This window comes from Spermophilus citellus (genome assembly GCF_964194105.1).
Source record: "Spermophilus citellus genome assembly, chromosome: 10".
Classification (NCBI taxonomy): Eukaryota; Metazoa; Chordata; class Mammalia; order Rodentia; family Sciuridae; genus Spermophilus; species Spermophilus citellus.
The window spans coordinates 126,537,348-126,561,997 of NC_138197.1; the positions used below are offsets into that span (position 1 = coordinate 126,537,348).

The following is a 24,650-nucleotide window of genomic DNA, read 5'->3' on the forward strand; positions in this document are numbered from 1 at the left end:
AGGTGGTGCAACTTTTCACCAGTCAACCAGCCGGTCAGAAGCAGCCGGTCAGAAGCAGAGGCAGGATTCAAACCTTGGCCCTCAGGCTCAGAGCCTGCCCTTGAGAGGGAGGCCTTTCCTCTAAAGCTCCACATGTGGATGTGGGATGATCCAGGGTCCAGTGACGTTTCCCCTGCCCTGTGTCTCCACATGGCCAGAGGCCACCAGCTGGAGGTCTGGAGAGAGGCTGGACGCCTCTGGGAATGTGGAGTCACGGGTGCAGGGGTGACATCCCTGGGCACTGGTGTGGGGTTTTGGGGAAACCCCATATTGAGGGCTCAGGCTGGGACGCCCCAGCTGACTCAGGGCTGAAGATAGCAGGGAGAGGCCTCACCGTCACAGCAAAGAGTCCCCACACATCAGTAAGTGTCCGCGAGGGAAAAACGGCCCAATGACTTGAATGATCCCTAAAAATTACAGATGGCAATAAAGCAAGCTCAAAGGTGGGCTGTCCTCACTGGTAACCAGGCATATTCAAATTCAAATGAGATCCTTTTTTATTTTTAACTCACCAGATCAGTAAATATGGAGGGCGGAGAACCTCTGAGAACATCCAGAATTGGGGGAGGTGTGGGGTCTGGTATTCTGATGCCACATTTTCCCCCCTGGTACTAGGGATTAATCCCAGAGGTGCTTACCTACTGAGCTAAGTCTCCCGCTTTTAAAATTTTTATTTATTTATTTATTTAGGTATAGGGGATTGAACCCAAGGGTGCTTAACCACTTTTTTTTTTCCATTTTTTTATTAGGAGACAGAGTCTCACTAAGTTGCTGAGGCTGGCTTTGAACTTGCCATCCTCCTGCCTCAGCCTCCTGAGCTGCTGGGATGACAGGTGTGCGCCACTGTACCAGGCTTATGCTACTTTTAAAGCAGATCACATTTTAGAGTAGTCTTAGGTTCACAGCCAAATCAAGAACAAGGTCCACAGGTTCCCACCTAGCCCCCAGCCCCTTATTTCCTTCCCTGTGACCAACATCCTTGCACAGTGGTCTAAGTCTGTCTGGGCTGCTAAAACAAACAAACAAACAAACAAACAAACGACCCACACAGGCTGATTTATAAACAACAGACATTTATTCCTCCCAGTCTTGGAGGCTGAAGCCCACGATCAGATGCCACTGAACTTGGTGCCCAGTGAGGGCCGCGGGGTACCTTCCTGCTGTGCCCTCACTGTGCACGGGGTCTCTCTGGGGTCTCTTCTTTTATAGGGGCCCTAACCCCAGCCTCGAGGGCAGGGTCCTCTGACCTAGTCACCCCCAACACCTTGTCTCCCCAGACGATGACCCTGAGTTTAGGATTCCAACAGATGAGACTAGGGGCGGGGCATAAGTCTCCGTCAGTCCCAGGGTGGTGTGACATTGGCTCCAACGGGTGGAACTCTGTTGATACATCACGGCCACCAAAGCCCCTCATTTCCACTCAGGTGCACTCTTGGTGTCACGCACTCTACACATTTTGACAAAGGGACACCTGCCCAGCCAGCACCCAGAGCAGGGTCACTGCCTGAGGGTCCTCCTGTTCCACAGCTCAGCCCTCAGCCCCCAGCCCCGGTGACCACCGATGCTCATACTGTCCCCACGGTCACCTCCTTTCCAGATGGGAGTCAGGGGTTCTAGGTGGCACCAGCATACCCTGGGGGCTCGTTGGCAGTGCCACCTCCCAGGCCTCGCCTCAGGCCCAGGACCCGAAAGCTCTGTCCTAACCAGCTCAGAGGCTGGCCCCAGGCACAGCTGCGGAGGACCACCACCCCTTTCATCACGACGGCCTCCTGTGGACACAGATCACCTCGGGAAGGAGTCGGGCATGGAACAAGGACGGAAAGCAGGTGCTGAGGCCCAGCTGCGGCAGAGGTGGCCGCCACACTCCCAGGCCTGTAGTCACTCTGCAGGCCAGTGCTGGCTTCATTGCTCAAAAGAGGGACATTATCCCTGGCCCTTAACACAGACCCAGGCAGAGACATCTGGTCAGGACGTGAGTGTGAGTGCCCCTACCTCCAGGAGTGGGCAGCTGGCCTGGGGAGGGGCCATCAGGAGCCAATACTGGAGTGGTCACCCTCCTGTTGCAGGACAAGGAGCCCCTCGGCAGGTGGGGACGCCAGGGCTACTTCCTCCCGGGGCTCCCCTGGGCTCAGGATGGGGGTGCTGGACACAGGAGAGGCAGCACTGCCCGTGGGGGGCTGGGGGCACTGGCCCATGGTTGGAGGGAGCTCCACATAGCCCTCGAACCCTGGCTTCCCGGGGTCTGGGGCTCCAAGGGGCCCATCTGGTGGCCTAGGGCAGACACTGGGGTTCTGGACTAAGGTGGGGCTCAGAGGCGGAGCCAGAGAGACAGATGGGGTCCCCATGGGCAGGGCAAGAGCCAGGTCTGCCGTGGTGACATAGGCAGAGGCCACACCAGGGTCCTCAGGGTCTCCAGAGCTCATGGGCAGCGCCGCTGGGCTGGGCTTTGGGTCCTGTTCACCCACCCCCAGCCCAGGGGCAGGAGGGGCAGGGTCGCCCCTGGACTCCAGGGAGAGGGTCTGCTGGGCCGCAGGACTGGGCTGGCCCTGCCCGTCCACAGCCTGGCCCTGCCCCATCACCTGGGCCAGGGGGACCAGCTGCACCTGTCCCCCAGGGGGCAGGCACAGGTACTCCAGGGAGCCTGTGAGCGCTGGTTCCTGGCTCTGGGGAGGCTCTGGCTGGCCCTGGATGTCAGGCAGGGAGCGGCTGTGGGGTGGCCCCAGGTAGGGGCCATTGAAGTCGAAGCTGGGCAGCCGGTTCTCAGCCCTGCCTGAGGGGGCTGCTGGGCCCGGCTGGGCGCCGGGGGGTGTCTCCGTGGGCAGCCCCGAGGCAGCCGGGGTTGTATCGGGCCCAGATGGTGGATGGCAGGGCACTTGAGGGTCCTCTATGGTGAGAGGTGACACCTTGCTGTTCCCAAAATCTGGGGAAGGCAACCTGTGGGAGAACAATAGGACACTAATGGGCCTCTGAAGGACATGGTGGGGCTGGGGGATAGCAGGGGCTTCCACTAGGCAGGAGGGCCTGGGAGAAGACCAGACGCCCTCCGCCCCTTCCCCAGAGGGAGGCCCTCTGCACCTCACCTGCTCCCTTCCCACTCCCCTCCCAACCCTTCTGGGTGCCACATCATGGCCCCTCAGCACCCAGCTGACCTCCCGCCCTTCAGCTGGGCCAAGGTCACAAAGTCAGGCCTTGGCCATTTTCCTAGTCCAACCCTGGGCTCTGGCCACAAGGAGCAGGGTCTCAGCTTGCTCACTGGCTCCCCCCTCACCCACTCCGGGCCTTCCCCCGCGCTCTCTGCACTTGCGCCTGAGTGACCTGTGCCCATGCACCCCCGACCCGGGGCAGGAGGCAGCCGTTTACATCCACACCCTGACCCTTGAGTCCCTAGAGGGCCCGACCACCCCTCCTGCACAGCTACCGCCCCAGGCCTGGCAGGCAGCAGCTCTCTGAGAGTGGCCTCCTTGTCTCTCCCCTGTTGTCACCTCCTGAAGGGAGGCGTCCCTCTGTGAGATCAGTCTTTCACAGGGAAGGACCAGTGGCCTCATTTGACCTCCTTCCGGGTCTGTAAGGTGGAGAGGAGACACCTAAGCTCCCCTCCACTTGGGACCAAAGGAAGGGACGCAGTCCCCCAGCCGGCCACCCCTGCAATTCAGACACCAGAACCCAGGCTCAGGCAGCTGTGTGGAGTCAGGGAGGCTGCAGACCTGGCCACCCCGAGGCTGGGGCCTCCTGAGTGTCTACTGACCTGTAGCCAAGGGGCCAGAGCAGACGGATGGGCCCTCAGAGGCCAGGAAAGGGGGGCCAAAGCCACCCTTTGCCTTGCCCTGAGCTTTTCCCAGGGGACCTGTTGGCTTTGCAACCGATTAGGAAACAAAATCCTTGGAAAGGAATGAAGACTGCACATGCCGTGCCCCCTGCTGACCCTCACTGCTGACCTCCTCGCTGGCACTGGGAGAGCCCCGCCCTGGCAAACCCTCCACCAGCCCTGCAGGTCTGAGGAGGGCCGCAGCCTGCCCCTGACCTTAGCCTTGACCATGGAGAGAAGCTTGAAGGTGCCCCCCTGCCAGGGTCCACGCAGGGAGGTATTGGGGGTCTGGGGGACACTCACCTGAACCTGCACCCAGGACCCACCCACCCAGGGGCCTGGAGCCTCGGTGACAGAGGAGGAGATGTTGAAAGCAGGTGAACAGTAACCGTTCAGTCGGCATGTGCTAGACCGACTGTGGGAAGACTAGGCCTCGATTCCACTCAGAAGAGTGGGCACCGTGTCCTCAGTGGACAGTGACAGCCCATGAGCACACGCCTGGCTCAAGCCCAGGGGCTTCTGGGAAAAGGACGGCTGCTGCTGTCGGCAGGATGTCATAGACTGTCCCAGTGACCCTACAAGCCGGACACTCTCATAGCCACCCTGCAGATGAATTAATACCGTCATGAGTGGATACTGTCACACATTGGGTAACTCGGGGACAACGAGGAACCGGGACTCGAGGACAAACCTCAGCTTCCAGGGAGGAGTTATGTGTGGTGTCCTTGCCTGCCACCGCGCCCTGAGTGGAGGACCCCAGTGGAGCTCAGGGCAGGTGTCACCGTGGCCCCGCCTGCCTGCCCAGGGCGGGAAGGACTGGCCACCCCCCAGTGAGGGCCAGGACCCTCTGAGGCCTGGGTGGGCAGCCCGGTCACAGCCCTGCAGAGAGGCACTGTCACCACCCTCCTCCCTCTGTGGGTCCTCACAAGACAACGAGGTTGGTGTCGTTGCCCAACTTGAGGTAGAAGAAATGGTCAGTCAGGACCTGCCCAGCCGGGAGGGAGAGGCCCGGGCAGGAGTCCCGGCTCCAGGCCCAGCGGAAGGAGCTCGGGAGGAAAGACCCTCACAGCCAGGAAGGACCTGCGCGTGTCACCCGGGCGGCCCCACTGTGGCCCCGCATCCCAGGAGGCAAGGAGGTGCTTGGCCTCCCTGAACCCAGGTCCCACTCCTGATCACCAGGAAGTCACACACTGGCCTGGTCACCACCCCACACCAGTGCCCTGGGACCGGAAGTAAGCCTGGCTGATGACAAGCCTTTGTTATCATCACTGACCATCAAGGGTATCAGGCCCCAGACCTGGGGACTCAGAAGTCAGGTCCCAGGCAGGGGACCCGAGAAAAAGCATATGGAGGGTCCCCAAAGGAACCTGCATATTACAGAGGCCTCTGCCAGTGGCTGAGAGAGTCTGTGGTGTGGCACCTCCCTGGACAGGAGGGCAGGAGAGGTCATCGGCTCCAGGGCCCTGCCTCGCTCCGGCCTCTAACCTGGCAGACAGGAAATTCTGCCTGATGTCCACCTGGGTGCCTCCTGCTTCAGTGCAACTCACCTCTGTGGGTCCCTTCACAGTGAGCCCAGGACACCGCCCGAGACTCCTGACACACACTATGCACTGTCCCAACTGGATCCCCAGAGGCCCAGGGCCACCGCAGAGCCACACACTCACCTCTCCTGCTCAGGGAAGAGGCTGTCCCAGGGCCCCTGGGCAGGCGGGCTCCTGCTGGGGGCAGCCCACAGGCTGGGTGTGGGCCCGAGGCCTGCACCCCTGTTCTGGAAGGGAAAGGACAGGGTGCCTGTGGGTGGGGGCGGGAAGGCGGGCGGGCTGCAGGACAGTGAGGGGGAGGGGCCTCGGCGAGCCCAGACCTGGGGAGACCTGCAGGTGGTCAGGACGCCCCGGCCTCCTGGCACCAGGAGAGGGCGGCCCAGGGGGCTGTGAGTCCCCAGGTGCCGAGCTCCCGGGGACAGGGAGCCTGTTCCCAGGCTCCTCCCACCTGGGCGTCCCCACACTCTCCCTGTCCTCCCGCACTCTGCACCAGGCCCCCACAGCAGAGCTGCCCTGTGACCTGACCACAGGACTCCTGGCCCCAGGCACCGTGTCCCCAGGTGGTCGCCCCCTGAGAAGCCCAGCTTCATACCCCCCCAGGCACCCTCCCATGGGGCCTGTCTCCAGGGCAGGGCTGCTGTCCCTGCAGGTGTCCAGGGGCAGCTCCCTGCTGGCCAGGCCCTCCAGGTGCTCAGGCCTGGCCCACCCACACCCTCCATGGCCCCCCACGGGAAGGGGAGGGAGGTGGCAGGACAGGGACAGGGGACACACAGCAGAGGAAGCCCCTCCCAGCCAGACCTACCTGGAACAGGTGGCTCTTGCCAGGGTTGGGGATCTTCTCCTTCCACTTCCTGTTCAGCCTGCAACAGCCACCAGGGAGGGGACCGTTGCCAGACACCTCAGGCCAGTGGCCCCCGTGCCCAGGAACAGAGGGGACACTGAGGTGGGGCGGGGGAGATGGCAGAGCGGGAACTGCAGGGAGCCAGGCTGTGCCCTCGGTGGCCCTGGGTCCTGGTCACCCACCCCACATGGAGGGCCCTCACCTGTACCCGTAGACGCCACAGAAGCGCAGTGCCAGGAGCAGGAGCAGGGTGACCACGACGAGGACGATCGGCAGCACCCACGTGGGCAGCACTGCTGGCAGAGGGGGGGATGCTCAGGGTGGGGAGGGAAGGCTGCAGGCTTGGGAGGGACCGGTGACCCCAAGGCCCTGCTGGTCAGGAGGGGCCGCGGAGGCTCCCTGCGTGGGTGGGTGGGGGAGGCCAGACCCCCAGGAAGGGGAGGTTGGATGTGAGCCCCCACCCTGCTCAGTGTCAGGGTGTCCAGGGTCTCGGGGTCTTGCCCACACCAGGGCTGCTGGGGGGGGGGGGCACTCCCTGGACTTGGACGTCCAGGTACCAGGAGGATCTGAGAGGTGCAGAGGGGAGCGGGCAGCTGGCCGGGGGCAGCAGGTGCAAAGGCCCCAGGAGACTCCGCAGTTCCCATCTGGGCCGCTCTAGACCCCTCTTGTCTCCCTGGCCTCCTCCCTCCACCACGCCGCTCGAGCATGGGCCCATGGCTCCGTGCCTTGGGCTGAGGAGAGGCCGAGCATCATGGCAGAAAAGTGGCAGAGAAAAGCGGCTCGGCTCCTGGCAGCCAGGAACAGAGGGAGAAGGGAAGAGAGGAAAGGGCCAGGGCCAGGAAATACCCGCAGGGCACCCACTTCCAGTGCCCGGTGACCTGCTTCCTCCAAGTGGCTCTCACCTCCTGCGCTTCCCTCACCTCCCACGGCCCACTCAAATCATCCATCAAGTGGATTAATCCACGGATGCTTTTAGAGTCCTCACAGTCCAACAGTTCACCGAAGCCCCAGCTCCGGGCATTGCTGCTCCGGAGACCAAGCCTGCAATCCAGGAGGCTCTGGGGGACACTCCCCACCTAAATTACAGCATCCAACCCCTGCAAAATGTACTCCATGTTCAAAGTTCCAGCATGGATCGAAAGCCTCTCCAGAGTCTAGGCCAACCCTTGGCTGTGAGCAACTAAAAATTAAAAAGCAAGTTACACGCCCTCCGTACAAGGGAGCCGATTCAGCTTTCCCATTCCAAAACGGAGGAAATAGGGGAGAGAAAGATGGACTGGGCCCAGAGCAAGATGGAACCCTGCAGGTCCACATCCACCCTGAGCTCCACGTCTGTTATCTGGGCACACAGTGTGAGACGTGGGCCCCACAGGAGGTCTGACCACTTCGCCGGCTGCAGCCCACCTGGCTTCTCTCTGGAGACGGCTCTTTCCTCGGCCGGAAGCTTTCCTGGGGGGACATTCCTGTCCTGGACTCACCTTCTTGGGGTTTTCATTACAGCTTCTGCTTCTCTACAGATTCACCTGCTGCTCTCACCGGGGCTGCCCCAGGGGTTCCACCCTCCCACCCACTGGGCGGCTTCCCGGGCAGTCTTGGTGGAAGCCTCGATGCCCCCTAACTCCACGGTCCCACATTCCTGCCAAACCATCCCCACAGGAGCAACACCCAGGCCCTCCACCCGCTCCACGGGCAGCTGGGCCTACTTGGGCCACAGCTGCTGAGGTCTCTGAGCGCCTGGGGGACTCCTCAGCTGAAACAAATCCTGGGAACAACTTCCTGCACAGCCCTGCACTAGCAGGAAGAGCTTTCACTTTTAGACTCTTAAATCAGGGGATGGTTAGATCTTGCTGATTACTGAGAAGTCCTATTGTCCTGATGCAAAGTATTCAGCTTCTTTTTAATGGGACTAATCAGAGTCCCACCTTCCCCAGACCTGATTTTCCGTGTGCTTTTCTGGTCAAACTGCAGATTTTTTAAATCTTTCTGCTTTTCTTCCTCCCAACACTCACTATAAAACTGGCGAAAGCCACCAGAAACACCCAAGTCACCACCTGAATGCTGTGCTGCCTTGAAAGTTCTTCCACCAGATTAATTAGTTCATTGGTTTTAAATTTAGCGAAAGTCTCAGGATGTGGACAAAATGTAGACGGTTCTTCACCAGGATATACAGAGAGGCTCATGGCCTCTCGTCAGTTCCCAGTGGAGTCCTCATTCTCACGGGCAACCTCATGAGCACAGTCTTTACTGTCCCTGTTCCCGACAACATTCTGGTCCTCCAAGATCACAGCGGAGGGGTCCACTGAAGTCTGCTGACAACATCCTAAGATTCCCGCTGCCTGCATCTCCTCCTGTAAATCAGTGTCAAAGGCTCCTAGACCACGTGGCCCTATGTATTCACAGCAAGGGTCCCACTTCTCAGGACCCATGTCGACTTTATTAGTCACTTTTTGTCACTGTGGCCAACCTACCTGACACAGACAACTTAAGAAGAGGACAATTTTACTTTAGCACACCATTCAGAGCTCATAGCCCATGGGCTGACGGCTCCAGGGTCTTGGGCCTGAGGAGAGGCAGAACTCACAGCAGAAGGGTGTGGCAGAGGGAAGTCGCTCAGCTCCAAGCAGACAGGAAGCAGAGGGAGAAGGAAGGGGCCAGACACAAGAAATACCCTCCCAGGGCACCCTGCAGTGCCCTCGGTGACCTACTGCCCCACTTCCTCCAGTTGCCTTCACCTCTCCACAGTCCACTCAGATGATCAACCCATCAGATATGAATGAAGTTAGAATCTAAGCTCCACCTCTGGGCATTGCTACTCTGGGGACCAAGCAGAGAATTTGGGGGACATTCCAAATCCAAACCATTAATAGTCACCAGGAGAAAGGTTAGGGGCAAATTAAAGCGACAAGTGTAGAGAAGAGACAACACTGAACCTTCAGAACAAAAGTCTCCAATCCTAGATCCCAGTCTATAGCACCTGAGTGTTCACTGCCATGGTAACAGGAAACAGGCTGACCACTGCGGGGCAGAGGCTGCCGCAAAGGCCAGTGAAATCAGGGGCTGAATCAATAGAGGTAGAAGCCCTATTTGAAGGAGGTGTGATAAGGAGACCTACTCTCCTCTGCTCTCTCAAGTCCTCACCTGCCGTGTGTGGCAGGCCAGGTGTCACTTCCAGGGATGGGGGATTCATTAGGAGGAAGGAGTTCGGGTGGAGTGGGGAATCTGGAGCCTCCCTGCCCACGCCTCCTGTGTCCTCGGCCTAATGGACTGACCCAGGAGGGGCAGGTGGGCCCTGGACATACCCCACTCTGTGGTCCAGGAGCAAGCCTCACTCCACTCGCTCCAGATGCCGTTGTAGACGCCAGGGGTGGGCCTGACCCTCACCCTGGCCCAGTACCGGGTGGAGGGCTCCAGAGCAGGCAGGGCCATGCTGTGGGCGCTCTGCAGGGTCTCTCTCTTGCTGTCCTGTGGGGGCAGGTGGCTGAGGTGGAGGTGCTGCCCAGGTGGGGGCCACATCAGCACACCCCTCCTGCCCCAGCCCGGCCCCCTTCCTCCCCCCCCATCCCATGGAGCCACGTGCAGCCCTGCACGGCCTCCTGCCCCCCGGACCCTGCTCCAGCGTCCATGTAGCACAGCGGTCCACCAGGGCCGGGACCCTGCTCTCAGCCCTGGGGGAGCACCAGGCCCAGGCCCTGGGGACCTCCTGGCCCACCCCCTGGAGACGCCCAGCCCGCAGGTGGTCATCATGGCTGCTCCAGGAACACAGTGCAGTGGGCCAGTCTAGCCCTGAGGTGGGCGCTCAGGAGTCTGGAACCTTCTCCTGGCTCCACCCTGACCCACCCTCCTGGCCTCGGTTTCTCCATTCCCTGCTTGAAGCTCTGGGGTGGCTCTGCTCAGGGCTCAGAGGAGCGGGGGTCTGCACACAGGAGCCAGGTCTGCCTGGAGTGTGGGGATCTGGTGCCCTGGCCTGGGACCCCGTGCCCCTCGGGACCAGCTCTGCTCCACATCAGGGTCCAGGCAGGACTCCCCTGAAGCACGGGCCCAGGACGTGGCAACTTCCCAGGGACCCGCATCCCAGCGTCTCTGCCCGCCCTGGGGGTCTCAGCCCCGCTGCATCCTAGCGGGCACTCTCAGGGGACCTCGCCCCTCACCTCTGAGCCTCAGCTCCTTCACCTGCTGACCCACAGCCCAGTGGTGACCTCTGCCTGGTCCCCTGCTGGGCCCCGGTGCCTGCTGAGCTCCTTGGGGTGCTCTTCCCTCTGCTGCGGCCCCATGAAGCCCTCCCGGGGTGCAGGCTCACCCCCCAGTCCTCTGCGTCCCTGCGGTACTGGACCTCGAAGGCTGGCTGTATCTTGTCACTGTGCTCCGCTCGCCAGCACAGGCTGAAGCTGCTTCCATCTCTGGTCACACTGAGAGTCGGGCGCACCATCTGGACTGAGGGGGAGAATTGTAGAGGTGGCCATGACACCCATGCTCCAGTGGAACCTTCCCTGTGACCCCTGGTGGCCACCATGCTCTCGGTACCAGCCTGGTCCCCCAGGTCCCCCCTCTTGGGGGTCTTTGCCCTAATTCGGGAGTCAACGTCTCCTGTGGCCGGAGCAGCCCTCCCTGGCGAGGTGAGCAAGCTCCCTGCCGTCTTCACAGCCAGGGGCCGCCCTGCTGGATCCTGTGGTCACTGAGGAAGCTGAGGGTGGCCATCCTGAGCCTGAGACCCTAGGTAGCCTGGGTGGACTGGGACCTTCTAGTAGCACTAGCCACAGGCACCTGCACTTTGGGAAGCTGGAGGGGACAGGCTGCAGCCCCGCCCCTCCCCCCCAGCTCGGCCTGCCTTATCTTCATGGCAGAGGGCAGTGGACAGGGTCTGTCCTACAGGGACAGGCACAACAGGCTCATCTTGGGAGGGCAGGGATTCCCAGGGACAGCCTCCTGCAGGGCAGGGACCAGGTGCTCCTCTCTTCTCAGGTCTTCAAAGCACAGAGGGCCAAGAGCAATCACGGTGATGAGCGCGCGTCCACCCACGTGGTTATGGTGTTATTTCTGCTTCGCGTCCAAGGCCACGGTGCGGGGGGCTCCTAACCCCTCCCCCCTCCCCATCCCCAGAAAGTCCATGGGGACCGGAGGTACAGGGTGGGGACTCGGGAGGGAGGAGCTTGTGGGGGAGACAGAGGGACAGACAGCGGACAGAGACTGTGGGCGAGGATGCCGTGTGGTCCTGAGCTCTGGCCCTGCGTCAAGCTCGGGAGCAGCCCGGTTAACAGGACAGAGTGTCCACGCCCCTGAGCCCAACGGGACAGAGAAATGGGCTACATGGCAGGAGGTGGTCAGAGCCCTGGAGGCCAAGGTGGCTAAGGACAGAGCCAGGAGGCATGGCCAAGGCAGATGGCAAACACAACCCAGAGACTGCACAGAGACGGTGACATTGGAACAAAGGCCCAGAGGAGGTGAGGGGAACCCAGGAGGACGCGGAAGACGCCACCAGGGCCAGGGGACAGCCAGGCTTGGGGCGGGCAAGAGATGGTCAAGAGGCTGTTGAGGACGTCTCTCCGGGTGGCAGGAGTGCTGGGAAGGCTTGGGCAGAGGACGGGCACAGACGAGATGGATCACAGGGGCGGCTGGAGGGAAAGTCGCCATAGTAGGACAGGCAGGAAGGGGGACGGGCACGGAGGGCGGGCGGGCGGGGGCCAGGACCAGGGGGGACCTGTGGCTGGACCAAGCAGAGCCCTACCCAGAGGCAACCAAGGATCAGTGACAGGCACCAATTCTGGGCGTATTTGGAAGACAGAGGTGGCAGGATTTGCAGGTGGAGAGGAGGTGACATTTAGGGTTTCTGGTTGACAAATAAAAAGCATAGAGACGATTGGAGAGGGGGGCAAGAGGCAGACAGCGAGCTAGGAGGGACGATGGACGTTCTTTGGGGGCCATGCAGGCTGTGAAACGGTCTCTGGACACTGCGGGAAATGTTGAGAGTGCAGGGGACGAACCAGGGCCATTCAGACCAGCGGCCTAGGATCCAGAGTAGGGTCCTGTGGCCAAGGGCAGCAATTGCATTTCCAAAGAATTTCAAATGAAGATTTCAGGTATGTTTTGATCACTTTGGTCACTGGACCCCATTCCCTCTCAAGGGAGAACCGCAGGCCAGGGCAGGGGTACCGTGCACGTGCCCAGGTTCACACTGGGGTGACTGCATTCACGGGGAGGACCAGCCAGCAGGCACCCCACGAACCCGGGCCAACTCACTGTTGTCGGAGCTCTTGATGAACCTCCCCTCGCTCCGCGGACGGACAGAGACGACGTACAGGCCGCGGGCCCCAGGGTCGGGCACCGGGATCTGGCACCGGAGCCGGGTGTACAGGCCGCTGAGCTCCTCCTTCAGCACCGGGGAACATTCCTCCTCCCTGAGGGCAGGGACAGGGAGGGACACAGGGGGCCCAGGGGACAGCTGAGACCTGGGCTGAGTCCCAGCGTCCACCATGCCCCAGGGACAGGAGGAGGCCTGGCCAGGGCAAGGCCAGAGCAGGGAAGGACGGAGAGGGGACGGACACTCACTGTGCCTCTGGGCTGGACGCGTAGAAGAGGCCGAAGGAGACGGAGCTGGTCACGGGGGACCTGACCTCCCAGGAGCAGCCCAGGGTGTGGGCCCCGTCGAAGACACACTGTAGGTTCCGGGGCTGGGCCTCGTCCCCTGGAGGGACACAGCCCTCGGTCAGTGCCCTTCCTCCCTCCAGAGCTCTGGGGACACCAGGTGACAGAGCACAAGGGACCCCAGGCTTTGGGGCAGCAAGCATGGGCTTGAGCCTTGGCCTGCAGCTGCCAGGTGCCCACAGCCCAGAGGCCGTGGGACGTCCACCCATCCCTGAGGCAGGGACGGGCTCCAAGCCTCCTCGTGTGGGGACAGGACACAGAGACGGGACCAGCCCTGCACGTGGTGCTCCTTCACACACAGCGACCAGCAAGGCTGCTGTGACCATGACGTCGTGGTTGTCACAGAGAGCTCAGGACACGGAGCCCCAGGGGCCATGACGGCCTGGCAGCTGCCCGAGCACATGGGTTGGCCCTGGAGGCCCAGGACACGCAGCAGCAGGTGTCCGCAAGGCCTCGAGTGGACTCCTGGGCCCCGACTGCCCGGGAGACCCGTCCTAGAAGGACACCTCCCGCGTGGACCCCAGTACCTGGCTGCGAGTCCCAGAGGATCTCGGGGCTCCAGCGGCTGGGCCGTCCCGAGAAGCGCGAGCTGGGGGCCAGCCGCGTCCGCACTCGGGCCACGTAGGTGCTGCCGGGCACGAGGAGCTCTGTGCCCAGGACGGCCGGGGAGGACCTGGAGTAGAGGCTGGTGGCCTCCTGAGGGAGAGAGGGGCGCTGCAGGAAGGGCCAGCCTGGCGCCCCCCGGCACGGGCAGAGCTGACCCCATCCTACCTCCCAGGAGTCGCTAAGCCGCCTGTAGACCACCTCGAACTCCAGGTCCCCCTGCGACAGCCAGGGTGTCTGGGGATCCCCGAGGGCCACACTCCAGGTCAGCAGGAAATGGCCCCCGGTCTTGCTGATCTGGGGGTCCTTGGGCGGGGGCGGCTGGACTGCAGGGAGGGAGCAGAGGGCACGTGAGGGCCACGGGGGCCACCAGGGACGGGTTCCAGCCCAGAGCGGCCCAGCAGCATGGTGACCGTGGGCAGGAGCCCTGGCCCTGTGGCCCTTCCTCTGCAGAAACGTGGGGTGCAGTGAGCCATGTGGGTCCAGGGCCGGCTGCTGTGCCCAGGGAGCCATCTCCAGGGCCCAGCGGTCTGTCGGGGCCTCCTGGGTGACCAGAGGCTCCTGAGAGCATGGCTGCTGGTCCCCCGACTGGGAGGCTCACTGCTGGGAGGTGACTTTCAAATACCAAACCTCATGAAGGTACGTGGAGGTGTCCCATGTGGACAGGGACCTGGTCTGAGCTGGGGCCTCGGAGCAGTCACCAACCCAGAATGGCAGGGCACAGCACAGAACCAGCCTGTGCCCAGCCCCAGCCAGGAGGGGCACCCATGATGGAGGGCTGCGCTCCCCGCCCTGAGGCTGACGGGGAGTGGGGACCCGCCCAGGGCTCCCGCAGAGCACCCAGGGAGCAGCCTGGGGACCAGTTACTCCCCTGGTCACCCCACCTCAGCCATGTTCCCCCTCCTGGTCCCTCCTCAGCCACAGAGGACGTGAAGTGTCCAAGGTCTGCCCCGGGGAGCCTCCGAGAGGCCAGGTGCACCCCTGTGCCCTCCCAGCCCCTGCCAGCCTCCCCGATCGGAGCCAGTGAGCTTCAGGCTGGAGCGAGGTCCCTTCGGGCTGGACATCGTCGCCACCTGTTTCCAAAGCCCCTGCACCTTTCCTGCAGGGCTGGGGTGGAGCCCAGGTCCCAGGCTCGCGAGGCGAACCCCGGCCTCTGCGCGACACCAGCCCTCACTTTGCCTGGTCTTGGCACCGACTCCCTGGAGCCACGGGTCTGCAGAGCTGCCCGCGTGTCCCTCAAGTGCACAGCAGACACAGCCTCACTGTGCAGAGCAGCCGCCTGCCCCCAAGCCAGAGGGCGGCGTGAGCCCCACAGACCACAGCGTGGCCCCGGGACCCCGGAAGGGCTCAGGGACCACCTGGGTCTGCGGTGGAGGAAGCCCAGGGAAAGCGGACCGTCCCTGTCAGTGGTGACTCTGGCACTGCCTGGGCCTCAGGGGCCTCCTCCCCAGCCAGGGCTGCTGTAGAGGTGGTGACGAGGACAGAGGGTCCTGTCAGCGAGGAGCTTCCTGTGAAGCCCAGGGAGGGCTCTGCCTGGAGGGAAGCCCTCGGGCGGGAGCCAGGGGCCTGCAGGTGGCAGGAGCAGCAGGCAGGGGCGCGTGGGCAGCGTCCTCACGGGGCACCTGCCCTGATGCCTCCCTGTGAGGACACCATCTCCTGTCCCCCCAGGACAGGGTCCAACCCGTGGAGACTCCCTCCCTGGCCACCTCCTGTAGCCCGGCCACCCTGGTGCCCCTGTGTGGACAGGGGCCAGCCCCTCACCGTGCTGGGCCAGTGGCACCCAGAGCTGGCTGCCCAGCGGCCGGTCTGGTTGGAAGAAGTAGTAGTCGTGGTCAGCGAGGGCGAATTCCTGGTAGGGAATGAGGCACTTTCTGTGCACACACAGTGGAGCTGGGCAGTCCCCCGAGGATGTGTCCATATTGATCTCACAGGACACTGGCTGTGCAAGGTCCCTGTTAGGAGAGGACAGGGTCAGCTAATGTGCACTTGAGTCATCCATTCATCAAATGGATAAGGAAAATGTGGAACACAATGGAATATTACTCAGCCGTAAAGAAGAATGAGATTATGGCATTTGCTGGTCAATGGAGGGAACTGGAGAGTATCATGCTAAGTGAAATAAGCCAATCCCCAAAAACCAAAGGCCGAAGGTTCTCTCTGACGTGTGGCTGCTGACTCACATAAAGGGCTGGTAGGGGGCATAGAAGTACTTTGGATGAGACAATGGGGAAGGAAGGGAAGGGAGAGGGGATGGGAGAGACAGTGGGATGAACCGGACATCTCCTTCCTACATTCCTCTGTGACTACGCGGCCAGCAAAAGGCCACATGGTGTATAGCCACAGCCATGGGAGGTCATAGGCGTGGATGGACGTGTCGACACCCACTCTACTGCCACCCAAAACAAGAACAAATAAAAAAGACTCATCCGTTGGTCAGGTGTCACAGAGCGGCTGCCTGTGCCAGGGTCGTCCAGGGCCAGGCTATCAGTGAAGACCCCAGGTCCTGCCCGCACACGGCGGCCCTGGGGGCGGGGGCTAGGCCACTGTTGACACAGCAGTAGGGACAACTTCACGTGGACAGCAGGAGCAGGGACAAGAGGTCTAGGAGCTTCTGGGGTGGGGGCTGCAGTTCAAAGAAGGAGGGGACAGGTGAGGTGGGGTGGAGCCTCCTAAGGAGGTGGCCGGGAGAGCAGGCAAGTCCAGGACAGGGGGTTCCCGGCAGAGAGGGCAGGGCCCAGCCTGCAGTGCTGCCCGCTGGTGCCTAAGAGTGCAGGGGCAGGTGGCCTGGGCTGCAGACTGGCCGGTGACCCGACCACGCAGTGCTCACAAGAGGCCCAGGCGGTTAGCACGATTAGGGACCGACCCCCTGTAAGGAGTGGAGTAGGGGAAATGGGACCAGGCCTGCCCATCTGGGCCCTCTGCTTCCCCGGCTGTTAGTTGGCTGAAGTTCACTCATTATTGAGTTCGCGAGGCTGAGTGACAGACCGCGAGTCCCCACCAGCTTGGCTGCAGACAGGACTGTGATCAAAGCTACCGGATGCAATAAAACCCTTCTCCACCCGAGGCTGCCCTCTGCTCCTCCTCTGATCGAACTTTTCCTGGGAAAAGAAACTAAAAAGACACGAGTCGCGAACTTCCCAATCGGTAGCCAGGAAGGACCCAGGACATGTCGTGACCCTCAGGTGACAGCAGCCTGTGTGTCAGGAAGGCAGAGCAGCCTGGAACTTAAGACCACGCAGGGCCCCGACCCCAGGGCAACACTGTCCCCCAGTCCCCGCGGGAGCCTTGACATGGCCCCCTCCGGTCGCGATGGTCTTTCTTGGCCGCAGCCGCCCGTCCTCCGGGTCCTTCGTCATCCCTTTTCCCTGCTCCCACTAACTCCTGTGCATGAGCCGCGGCCGTGAGCGAAGCAGACCTGGGCCTGGCCGTGCCGGGAGTTTGGTTTCTCTGTGGGTCGGGGCGGATGTTGACAGAGAGAAGGAAGGGGTGGCTGTTTGGAGCAGGCTGTGACGGGCACCTCGGGGCTGGCTGTGGATGGGGCAGGCTGGGGCCACCCAGCGGCTCCTGGACCGTCCCCGTGATAGGAAGTGGTTTGCACAGGGAGGAGGGGTGGGCACGCCAGAATCAAGTGCTGTGTGAAGGACAGTTTGACAGCATCTGCGGAGGGGTCAGGTGCCAGCGGGAGGGGGGGAGGGCAGATCCTAAACCAGACCAAGCCTCCCCTTGCTCAGGGTGGCCGCCCGGCCCCACTCAGGGCAGGGAGACGAGGGAGAGGGGCAGGAGCGCCTTAGGGACATCTGGAGTCAGAGACACCTATTCCATGTGACAATGTGGAGAGGCAGGTGGCGGCCGTTAGCGAGGCCTGGGCGAGAGACTTCCACCTGAGAGGCGGTGCCCGCGGCCCAGGCCAGATCTAAAGGTTGGCTCCAGACATAAGAGAGGAGGCCCAGGCCCAGGCCAGCCCAGGCCCAGCTCACCTTCACCTTGAGATAAACAATAAATAAATAAAGGAAGTAGAGGAAGAGACCAACGGGGTGCATGGGGACATGAGGGGTCTGGGTGACACGGCACTGAGTCAGGTGCCAGAGGAGTGACAAGGACACGGTGGTCATCCCGAAGAGGTGCGTCCCAGAGCCAGACAGAGAGGGCTGGCACTTCCCTAGCTCTGGAGTATGGCTCACTGCAGGGGGCAGGGTGGGGACAGCGGGATCTGGGAAGGGGACTCATGGAGGCAGGACCAGTAACTTAGAGGAGAGCCATGGTGAGGGACAGAGGGAGGGGCTGGGGCTGCGGGGACGGGGACGCAGGGCCAGGAGCTGCCAGGGCTGCCGTCACTGTTGGCGTCTGGAGCCCGGCATCGGGCCACACTTACAAGGTGATGGGGATGAGCCTGGGGGAGGGCACCACCGATGGCACAGGGGGTGGGGACGGTGGTGACAGCCACGTCCTTGAGCAGTGAGACCTGAAGGTCCAAGTCAGGGCTCAGAGTGGCTGGGACATGACTCCCGGCAGGGCCGGGGACACTGACCAGGCCAGGTCCAGGGAGGTGGCAGGTCGGGGGGGAGCGGGGGTGGGGCTCCCCTTCCAGGCTTCTGCTGTCGCAGTGAGGGGGAGGGAGGGTGGCCCTGGGGGACAGGGGAAGGCGCATGGAGGACTCAGGAGCAGCCTCCAGAGGCCTCCCTGCTCCTTGGGACTCGCCCTTGGCTGTGTCTTTCGTGGTGATTGAGATCCCCAACAGGCCAGAGTGAGGTCAGCCACCCCCAGTGGCCTGTGCACAGCAGCCATGGGACGGGGGTGGGGGACCCTCATGGGGCGGTGGTGGGGCTGGGGACACTGCCTCTGTGCTGCCGCCTGTCCTGACCACCCTGTGGCCGGCCGGGGCCTCCCCTCCCTGGGCTCCGTCTCCTCCTCTGTGAACTGGGCCTGGTGTCCTTGCCCCGTCCACCTCCAGGGAGGAGGAACTAAGTCAGTGGCCACCATTAGCCTGGAAGGCTGTCTGTCCCCAGGACCCCGACATCGACACCTGCGCTGGGCCCGGGGGGTCCTGGGCCACCCTCCTCCCTTGTCCTGTGAGTGGTCCAACCCGACGCTGACCAACACGCCCCTCTCCACTCCACAGCACGGGGGACAGGCACAGTGACAGGGCAGGTCCCACCTGTGTCCCAGCTCCCAGGGCCACTCACCCATTCACCCTGCGATGGAGGGTCAGGTTGAGCAGCCGCAGGGCGTCCTGCGTGTCCGCCCACCTGCAGACGATGCGGCTGGTGTAGTTGTTGTAGCAGCGCAGCGTCTTCAGCAGGATGGTTTCTGGTGGGCAGAGCAGGAGGGGTCACTCCTGTCCCCTCAGTGTCCCTTGTCACCACCCCAGCTCCTCGGGGATGTGCAGCCCTGGGGAGGGGTCTCCTGCCTTCCTGCAGAGGCCCTGGGCCTGTGTGAGCTGGGGGCTCTGAGGTGGGGACAGTCCCCTCCTGACAGAAGCACAGATGAGCTGGTTCTCAGCACCTCAGGGCCCTGCCTCGTGCTGCTCCAGGTCCCTCAGGACAGGGACCTGCCTCAGGCACAGGTCCTGTCCCCAACCCCATGTGCACCAGGGAGGAGAGGCGGGGCCCAGGCCCAAGACACCGCAGGCACTGCCCGGCCCTGGGCCCTGCTCCCTGCCCTCAGCCTGCCAGGCTGGGCCTGGAGGGGGGACATGGCCCCTGGGGTCACCAGAGAAGTGAAGTTCCCCGGGGGCTGAAGTGGGAGAGAGCCCAGGACCCGAGGTGGGACCCTGAGGCCACCAGAGGATGGAGGGTCTGTGAGGAGGGAGGCAGAGGGGGCTGGGCCAACCTGGAGGCAGGGCCTCGGGGGCCACGCTGAGAAACGTGGGCAGAGAAGGGACCATGCCTCAGCCAGGTTCTCCAGGGGGCCAGGAGAGGGGGAACAGGGACATGGGGACAGGGGCGGTTCCCAGGGAGGAGGAGGAGGACGGGCAGAAGAAATGAGGGAAACCCAGGGAGGATGGCCGGAGCCTGGCTCTAGGAGCTTCTGGGGTCCAGTGGGGGAGGGCCCTCAGGGCCCAGCAGTGAGGGGGAGGGTAGAGGGAGGGAGCCGTCAGACTCACCTTCTGTCCTTGTCACCCCCTGGCCCCAGGGAGCCTGCAGGGCCAGGAGGAGCAGCCCCCAGGTCAGCGCCATCTTCCTGTCAGCCCTGGAAGTGCAGGCGGGTGACACAGGTGAGTGATGGACAGGCTGGGGGTCACAAGGCCTAGACTCCTGTGTCCTTCACAGCCAGAGGCTGGCCAGACCCAGGGGGCCAGCTTTTTGTTCTCTGTCCTCTGCTAGGGGTTCCTCACTCAGGGCCTAAGGAAGGCGTATGGAACAGGATCAGACGGGCCTCCTCCCCCGACATGGCCAGGAACAGGGCAAAGCCTGCGCTGGAGGGAGGGCGGCCTGAGCTCCCGTCCTTGAGCGGCCTCTCCTACCTGGCCTTGGTCTCCTCATCTGTCCCCTGGCTGTGCTTCGCCCTCTGCTCTGGGGGTTTGCACCCCACATGATTCTGATGGATATAATTTGGGATCCTCCTCTGACGGGGGGAGGCAGGATGCACAGTCACCCTCTGGGCCACCCCTCTCCCAGCACGGAGTGCCCAGTGTCCCTCATCCCCGGCCCCAGCCTGGCACTGCCTGTTCCCTGGGTGCTGCAGGAGCTGAGGCGGCTCCTGTTTCCCTGCTGTCCTTTGTGGTATCTTCAGAGTCAAGTGTCTTATCTTCTCTTCCCCCCAATTTTTGAAACCCACAAAACACACAAGCATGCACACCTCTGCACACCTATGCACACCGCCACACACCTGCTCAGGAAACCATGATGCAAACTGACGTCCCACGAGGCTCTTAAAAAAGTTAAGGGAAGGAGGGAGAAAGGGTGGGCGGAAGGGGAGATTGGCTCCAGGGCTTCTAGGTGGAGAACCATCATGTCTCACCCTCCGTCAGGCCTCCCCATCCCTCCCCTTCTTTCTCTACATCTAGCAAACCTGCCCTCTTGCTTTCTCCAAGTCTCCATGTGCCCTGCCCACGCATAGCTGAACAAACCACACCAAGAGAGAGGATCGGCCATTCACACCCCAAATTGCAAGAACCGGAGTTCTCTGTCAAGTCCTCGGGGGCTGTCGGGGTGGGAACAGTACCACTGAATGGTAGCAGCCATTTTTTTGTTTTGTTTTGTTTTTAAATTGTTGATGGACATTTATTTATTTATTCATTTATTTTTATGTGGTGCTGAGAATCGAACCCTGTGCCTCCCACATGCCAGGCAAGCGCTCTACCACTGAGCCCTGGGCCCAGCCCAGTACCAGGCACTTTTACGGAGCCCAAGTGCCCCTACCCTGACCACTGCCCAGTAGCTGCAGACCTTTGGGGGATTGTTAAAGCAGATGTTAAGACCACTCTGCCATTTAGTGAATAAAAGGAAGGGGGTGCAGGGGACTGGGACCTGAGCTCAAGGGCTTTTCTCAAACAGCTGTGAAGAAGTTACGAGCCTTGGGCACAGTGGCCCAAGAGCGATCCTACAAACTGACGTCTCCAGCTGCCCTGGTGGGTCTGAGGCCAAGGGCAACAGAACAGCAAGAGTTGCCTGAGGATCTTGGTCACAGGGATGAAAGGGAACAAGATACAGGAAGACATTCAGAAACAATCACCACAGTGACATGTGGCAGCAACCAACCCTGTGTCTCTGCCAGGCACTTGGGAAGCAGGTACACTAGCTGAGGTTGGGGCTGGAGAATGTGCCGAGGGACACACGCTGCTGACTCCCTACATGCATGGGCCACAGGGAAGGAAAGCTCTCCAGTCCCCAGCAAAGAAGCAGGGCTCCTTGTAATGGCTCCGACACGGTGCTCGTACGTGACCCTTGTTCTGCCGGGTCACAAAGCAAGCGCAGCCAATCCCCACATAGCAGGCGGGCAGCTCTAAAAAGGTGGCTGGACAAAGGTGACCTCACTGCACCTCGTGAGCATCGGAGGGCAGACAGAGGACCACCGCAGGCATGGGCTGTGGAAAGCCCCACAGAAGGCCACCATGCCTGGCTTTGAAATGCTTTGCACCACGTGTGGCACCCTGCTGACGTGGACGATGACAAGGAGACATGCTCTACTACTGGTCAGATGGTACAGGAATGGGCCCAAAATTTGGACACGTGCTATCCTTTCCTCTGATCTTATGACCCAAGCGCAACAGGACTAATTGAGTGAATGGGTGGGTGGCCCCCAGAACAATGGGTGGGTCCTTGGTAATGTGGACCAAGTGACCGTGATGTCCATCAAATGGACATGGCCATAGCACACGGCCCACTGCCTGCCAGACATCAACATGAGGACCTGATCGTGCCATCCGGATCTAAGCAACGGGGCTTAGAGAAGGCACCTCACTCCACAAACGAGAACCCTGGGTGAACGGCTGTCACTGTTGATGCAGGACCTGCCCCGGGGGCCCAGAGAGTCTGCTGGGGAAGGGGCTAGAACGAGGCATGGAACTAGAGCCTAGAGGTGCAGGGTCACCTCTTCCTTCTAATAAAATGACTAACCCAGGGTTAGTGTCCGTCACTAGAGAAGGACCTGTCACTTCACTGTGGTCTGTAACAACCCCCCTGCAGAGACCACAGGGACAAACGGGGCACAGTACTGTGAACCTGGGGTGGGCCCAGGCTGGCATCTTCTTCCCTGGTCTCATCAGGTCACTTGGTTATTGTTGACCAATCAAGACTCTCTCTCTTTAAAGCCTCTTGCATTCCACCCTTAGAGCTCCTCTGTCCCAGAACCAGTGACCCTGGCAGAAACGCAGAACCAAACCAGCCGCGGGGCCTGCAATGCACTTCCTTTGTCGCCCCCTGCTGGTCTCTGTGGCATCTACAACCAGCCGTCCAGCTGCAATGGACAGGCGCGGCCAGCTGGAGCACGGTCGCTGCTCACGGTCGCTGCTGACCAACTGCCCTTCGGACCTGGACTGAGACTTACTTTCTTTTAAGGACCCCAACATGCCTTCCTGTCGGTATGGGGGCAAATGAACATGGCCGAGCTATGCCAAGGTGCACTGTGCTGGGTGGCGCACAGATACCGCAAAGCCAAAGGGCACGGGCGGACACATTCCCGGCAACCCCGTGGGGATGGAGATGGGCATGTGGCACCGGTAGATGGCCACACGTGCCTTATAATTGGAGTGGCTTAGGGAACAGCCCACGTGCTTCCCAGGTCACCTGCGACCCTACCTGCTGGGAGTGAGAGAAGCTCTGCAGAGCAGCAGCCTCGATGTGGGGCTCCAGGAGGTGCCCCCATACTCTCAGCGTCACTCAAAGAAGAATCCAGAGGCAAAAGGGGAGCTTCAGAGCAGAGTGGCACCAGGGTGGGGACTGCAGTCTGTGCCCTCATGAAAACAGGGTTGTGCATGCACCCTGACCATGGTCATGAGGAGTCCTTGGCCCCAAGTCACAGACCCATATCCACCATAAGTGAACATCCCTGATCCCGCTTCTGCTGGGTTCCAGGCCCCTCCCGGCCGGCTTGCTCTCCCAGCTCTGCTCGCTGTAGTTGGATGCTCTTTGTACAGTGATGGGATTTGGCTACGATATACATCCCCATGTGCCATCTTAGGGACATCACAAAAGCTGGAAGATGGGCGCAATGAGATTGTAAAGGCATTCAGGCACATGGCAGGTGGGTGTGTCACCCTTGGAGAAAAGGAGGACAGGAAAACACCCTGTCCTCGCGGTTCTCAACAGCCGAGTCAAGTTGAGGCACAGTGAGAGGAGCCTGGATCAGAATGCCCAGATACGTGTTTCCCCGAATGGTCCTGGCTGTCCCTGGTATATCCTGGGAACTGGGGCAGATTAGTGCCGTCTATAGAAAGCTGCTTTCTTGCATGCGTGCCAGGTCCTCGGGATGCTGGGACACAATGGGACAAAGGCCGCTAAGCTGAGGCTGGTTCTGTAGCCCAAGCTACAACCCTCACCTTGCGGTGCCTGGCACAGATCGGAGCACTGTGCAGAGGGAGGTGCGCATCTAGCCGCCACTGGACAGTGTCACGAGGGAACCGAGGCATGTCCTTTGGCAATGCATGGGAGGCACGTGTGCGACCGAGGTGCACTGCCCAGCCCGTCGCCATGACTGTTCCCAGGAGCCTCTCTCCAAGAGCCCTAGGTCTCCCGTGGCATCTGTCAGCAGCTTAACCGACTAGCACACCTGGCTGTGGGCCGTACAGACGGACGGATTCAGTTGTAAACCGTCCTCATTCAGGATGCTACTCACGTAGACAGAAAATCTTAAGTGAACGATTTTTAAAAAGCTATTAAAACCAGTGAATTGAACAAGGTCACAGGATAAAGGACAGTCTGCCACCCTGGGGAGTCCTCAGACACCTCTGCACAAGGGCAGCTCCGAAATTGCCCTCCCCGGGCCAAGTTTGAACCTGACTGGAGCCGAGTTCCCTCCTCCGTTGTCTTCTCCCCGCACCAGTGAGGCCCCTTGCACACGCACACACACACACACACACACACACATACACACTCGCACATCTGGGGGGCAGAGCTGGGTCGCAGAGATTATCCTCTCCAATGTGCCCGGCGTAAAGATGGGGAGGCAGAAGCCCCCAGGGAGGGAAGTATTCTCACCGTCCCCACACCTTCAACACAGCACCTCTGTGGCAAAGCAGGGGACAGAGCAGGGAACTGATTCCCACGCTCTCTCCTCCAGCCTCTCGTTGCCTGCCTGAGGGGCTTGATCCTGGTCCTCCCCAAATCCCCAAAGCCAGCCGCCACTTGACACCCCCAGCTCCCTGTCCCTCCCTCCTGGACTCCCCCCCTCAGCCCTGCCCTGGGACCCAGGCCCTACCTCTGCGAGGGGGACAGGCCAGCCTCCTTGGGGGGCCTCCAGGCAGCGGAGAGCTCGGGCTGCCTATTTATTTGTGCCACAGGGACGAGGAAAGGAGGAGCAGGAAGAGGAAGTGTCACCCAAATTCTCAGAACAGGGGACTCCAAGTATCAGGGTTTTCCTTTTCTTTTCTTTTTTTTTTTAATTTTAGGTACCAGTGACTTTGCGAATGTCGTCCCTTGTGTGGGGAAGATTTCCACACCGCTCAGTGACTCTGCAAACTCAACATGTGCTTCAGGTCCTAGCTCCTCCTCCCGCTTCAGGGGGCTGCAGATGACAGAGCAGG

At 61.4% G+C, this 24,650-nt stretch overlaps 1 protein-coding gene across 3 annotated transcripts; it reads right to left on the reverse strand.

The window, feature by feature from the left end:
* Positions 1-1,140: 1,140 nt before the first annotated feature.
* LOC308657828 (cytokine receptor common subunit beta-like) lies at positions 1,141-24,421 on the reverse strand. 3 transcript variants are annotated; one of them, XM_081309994.1, is made up of 15 exons: positions 24,326-24,366; positions 19,932-20,032; positions 19,572-19,657; positions 18,652-18,775; positions 15,230-15,420; positions 13,637-13,794; positions 13,393-13,561; positions 12,770-12,905; positions 12,461-12,618; positions 10,524-10,657; positions 9,526-9,688; positions 6,429-6,519; positions 6,188-6,245; positions 5,509-5,612; positions 1,141-2,973 (listed from the first exon to the last, which is right to left on the reverse strand). In XM_081309994.1, exons 3-15 carry the CDS (start codon positions 19,642-19,644, stop codon positions 2,067-2,069), a joined length of 2,466 nt encoding a protein of 821 aa, XP_081166120.1. In that variant the 5' UTR covers positions 19,645-19,657; positions 19,932-20,032; positions 24,326-24,366; the 3' UTR covers positions 1,141-2,066. The 3 variants fall into 3 exon arrangements, with proteins under 3 accessions (XP_081166120.1, XP_081166119.1, XP_081166121.1); XM_081309993.1 differs by having other exon boundaries at positions 19,572-19,809; XM_081309995.1 differs by lacking the exon at positions 19,932-20,032 and having other exon boundaries at positions 24,326-24,421.
* Between the last annotated feature and the right edge of the window lie 229 nt (positions 24,422-24,650).

Coding starts and splice junctions, on each gene's coding strand:
- LOC308657828 (XM_081309995.1), bottom strand. CDS start 19,644: ATGGCGCTGACCTGGGGGCTGCTCCTCCTGGCCCTGCAGGCTCCCTGG. Junction 13,795..15,229: donor GGTGCCACTGGCCCAGCACG/GTGAGGGGCTGG, acceptor CCCTCCCTGCAG/TCCAGCCGCCCCCGCCCAAG. Junction 6,520..9,525: donor CTCCTGGACCACAGAGTGGG/GTATGTCCAGGG, acceptor CTCTGCCAGCAG/TGCTGCCCACGTGGGTGCTG.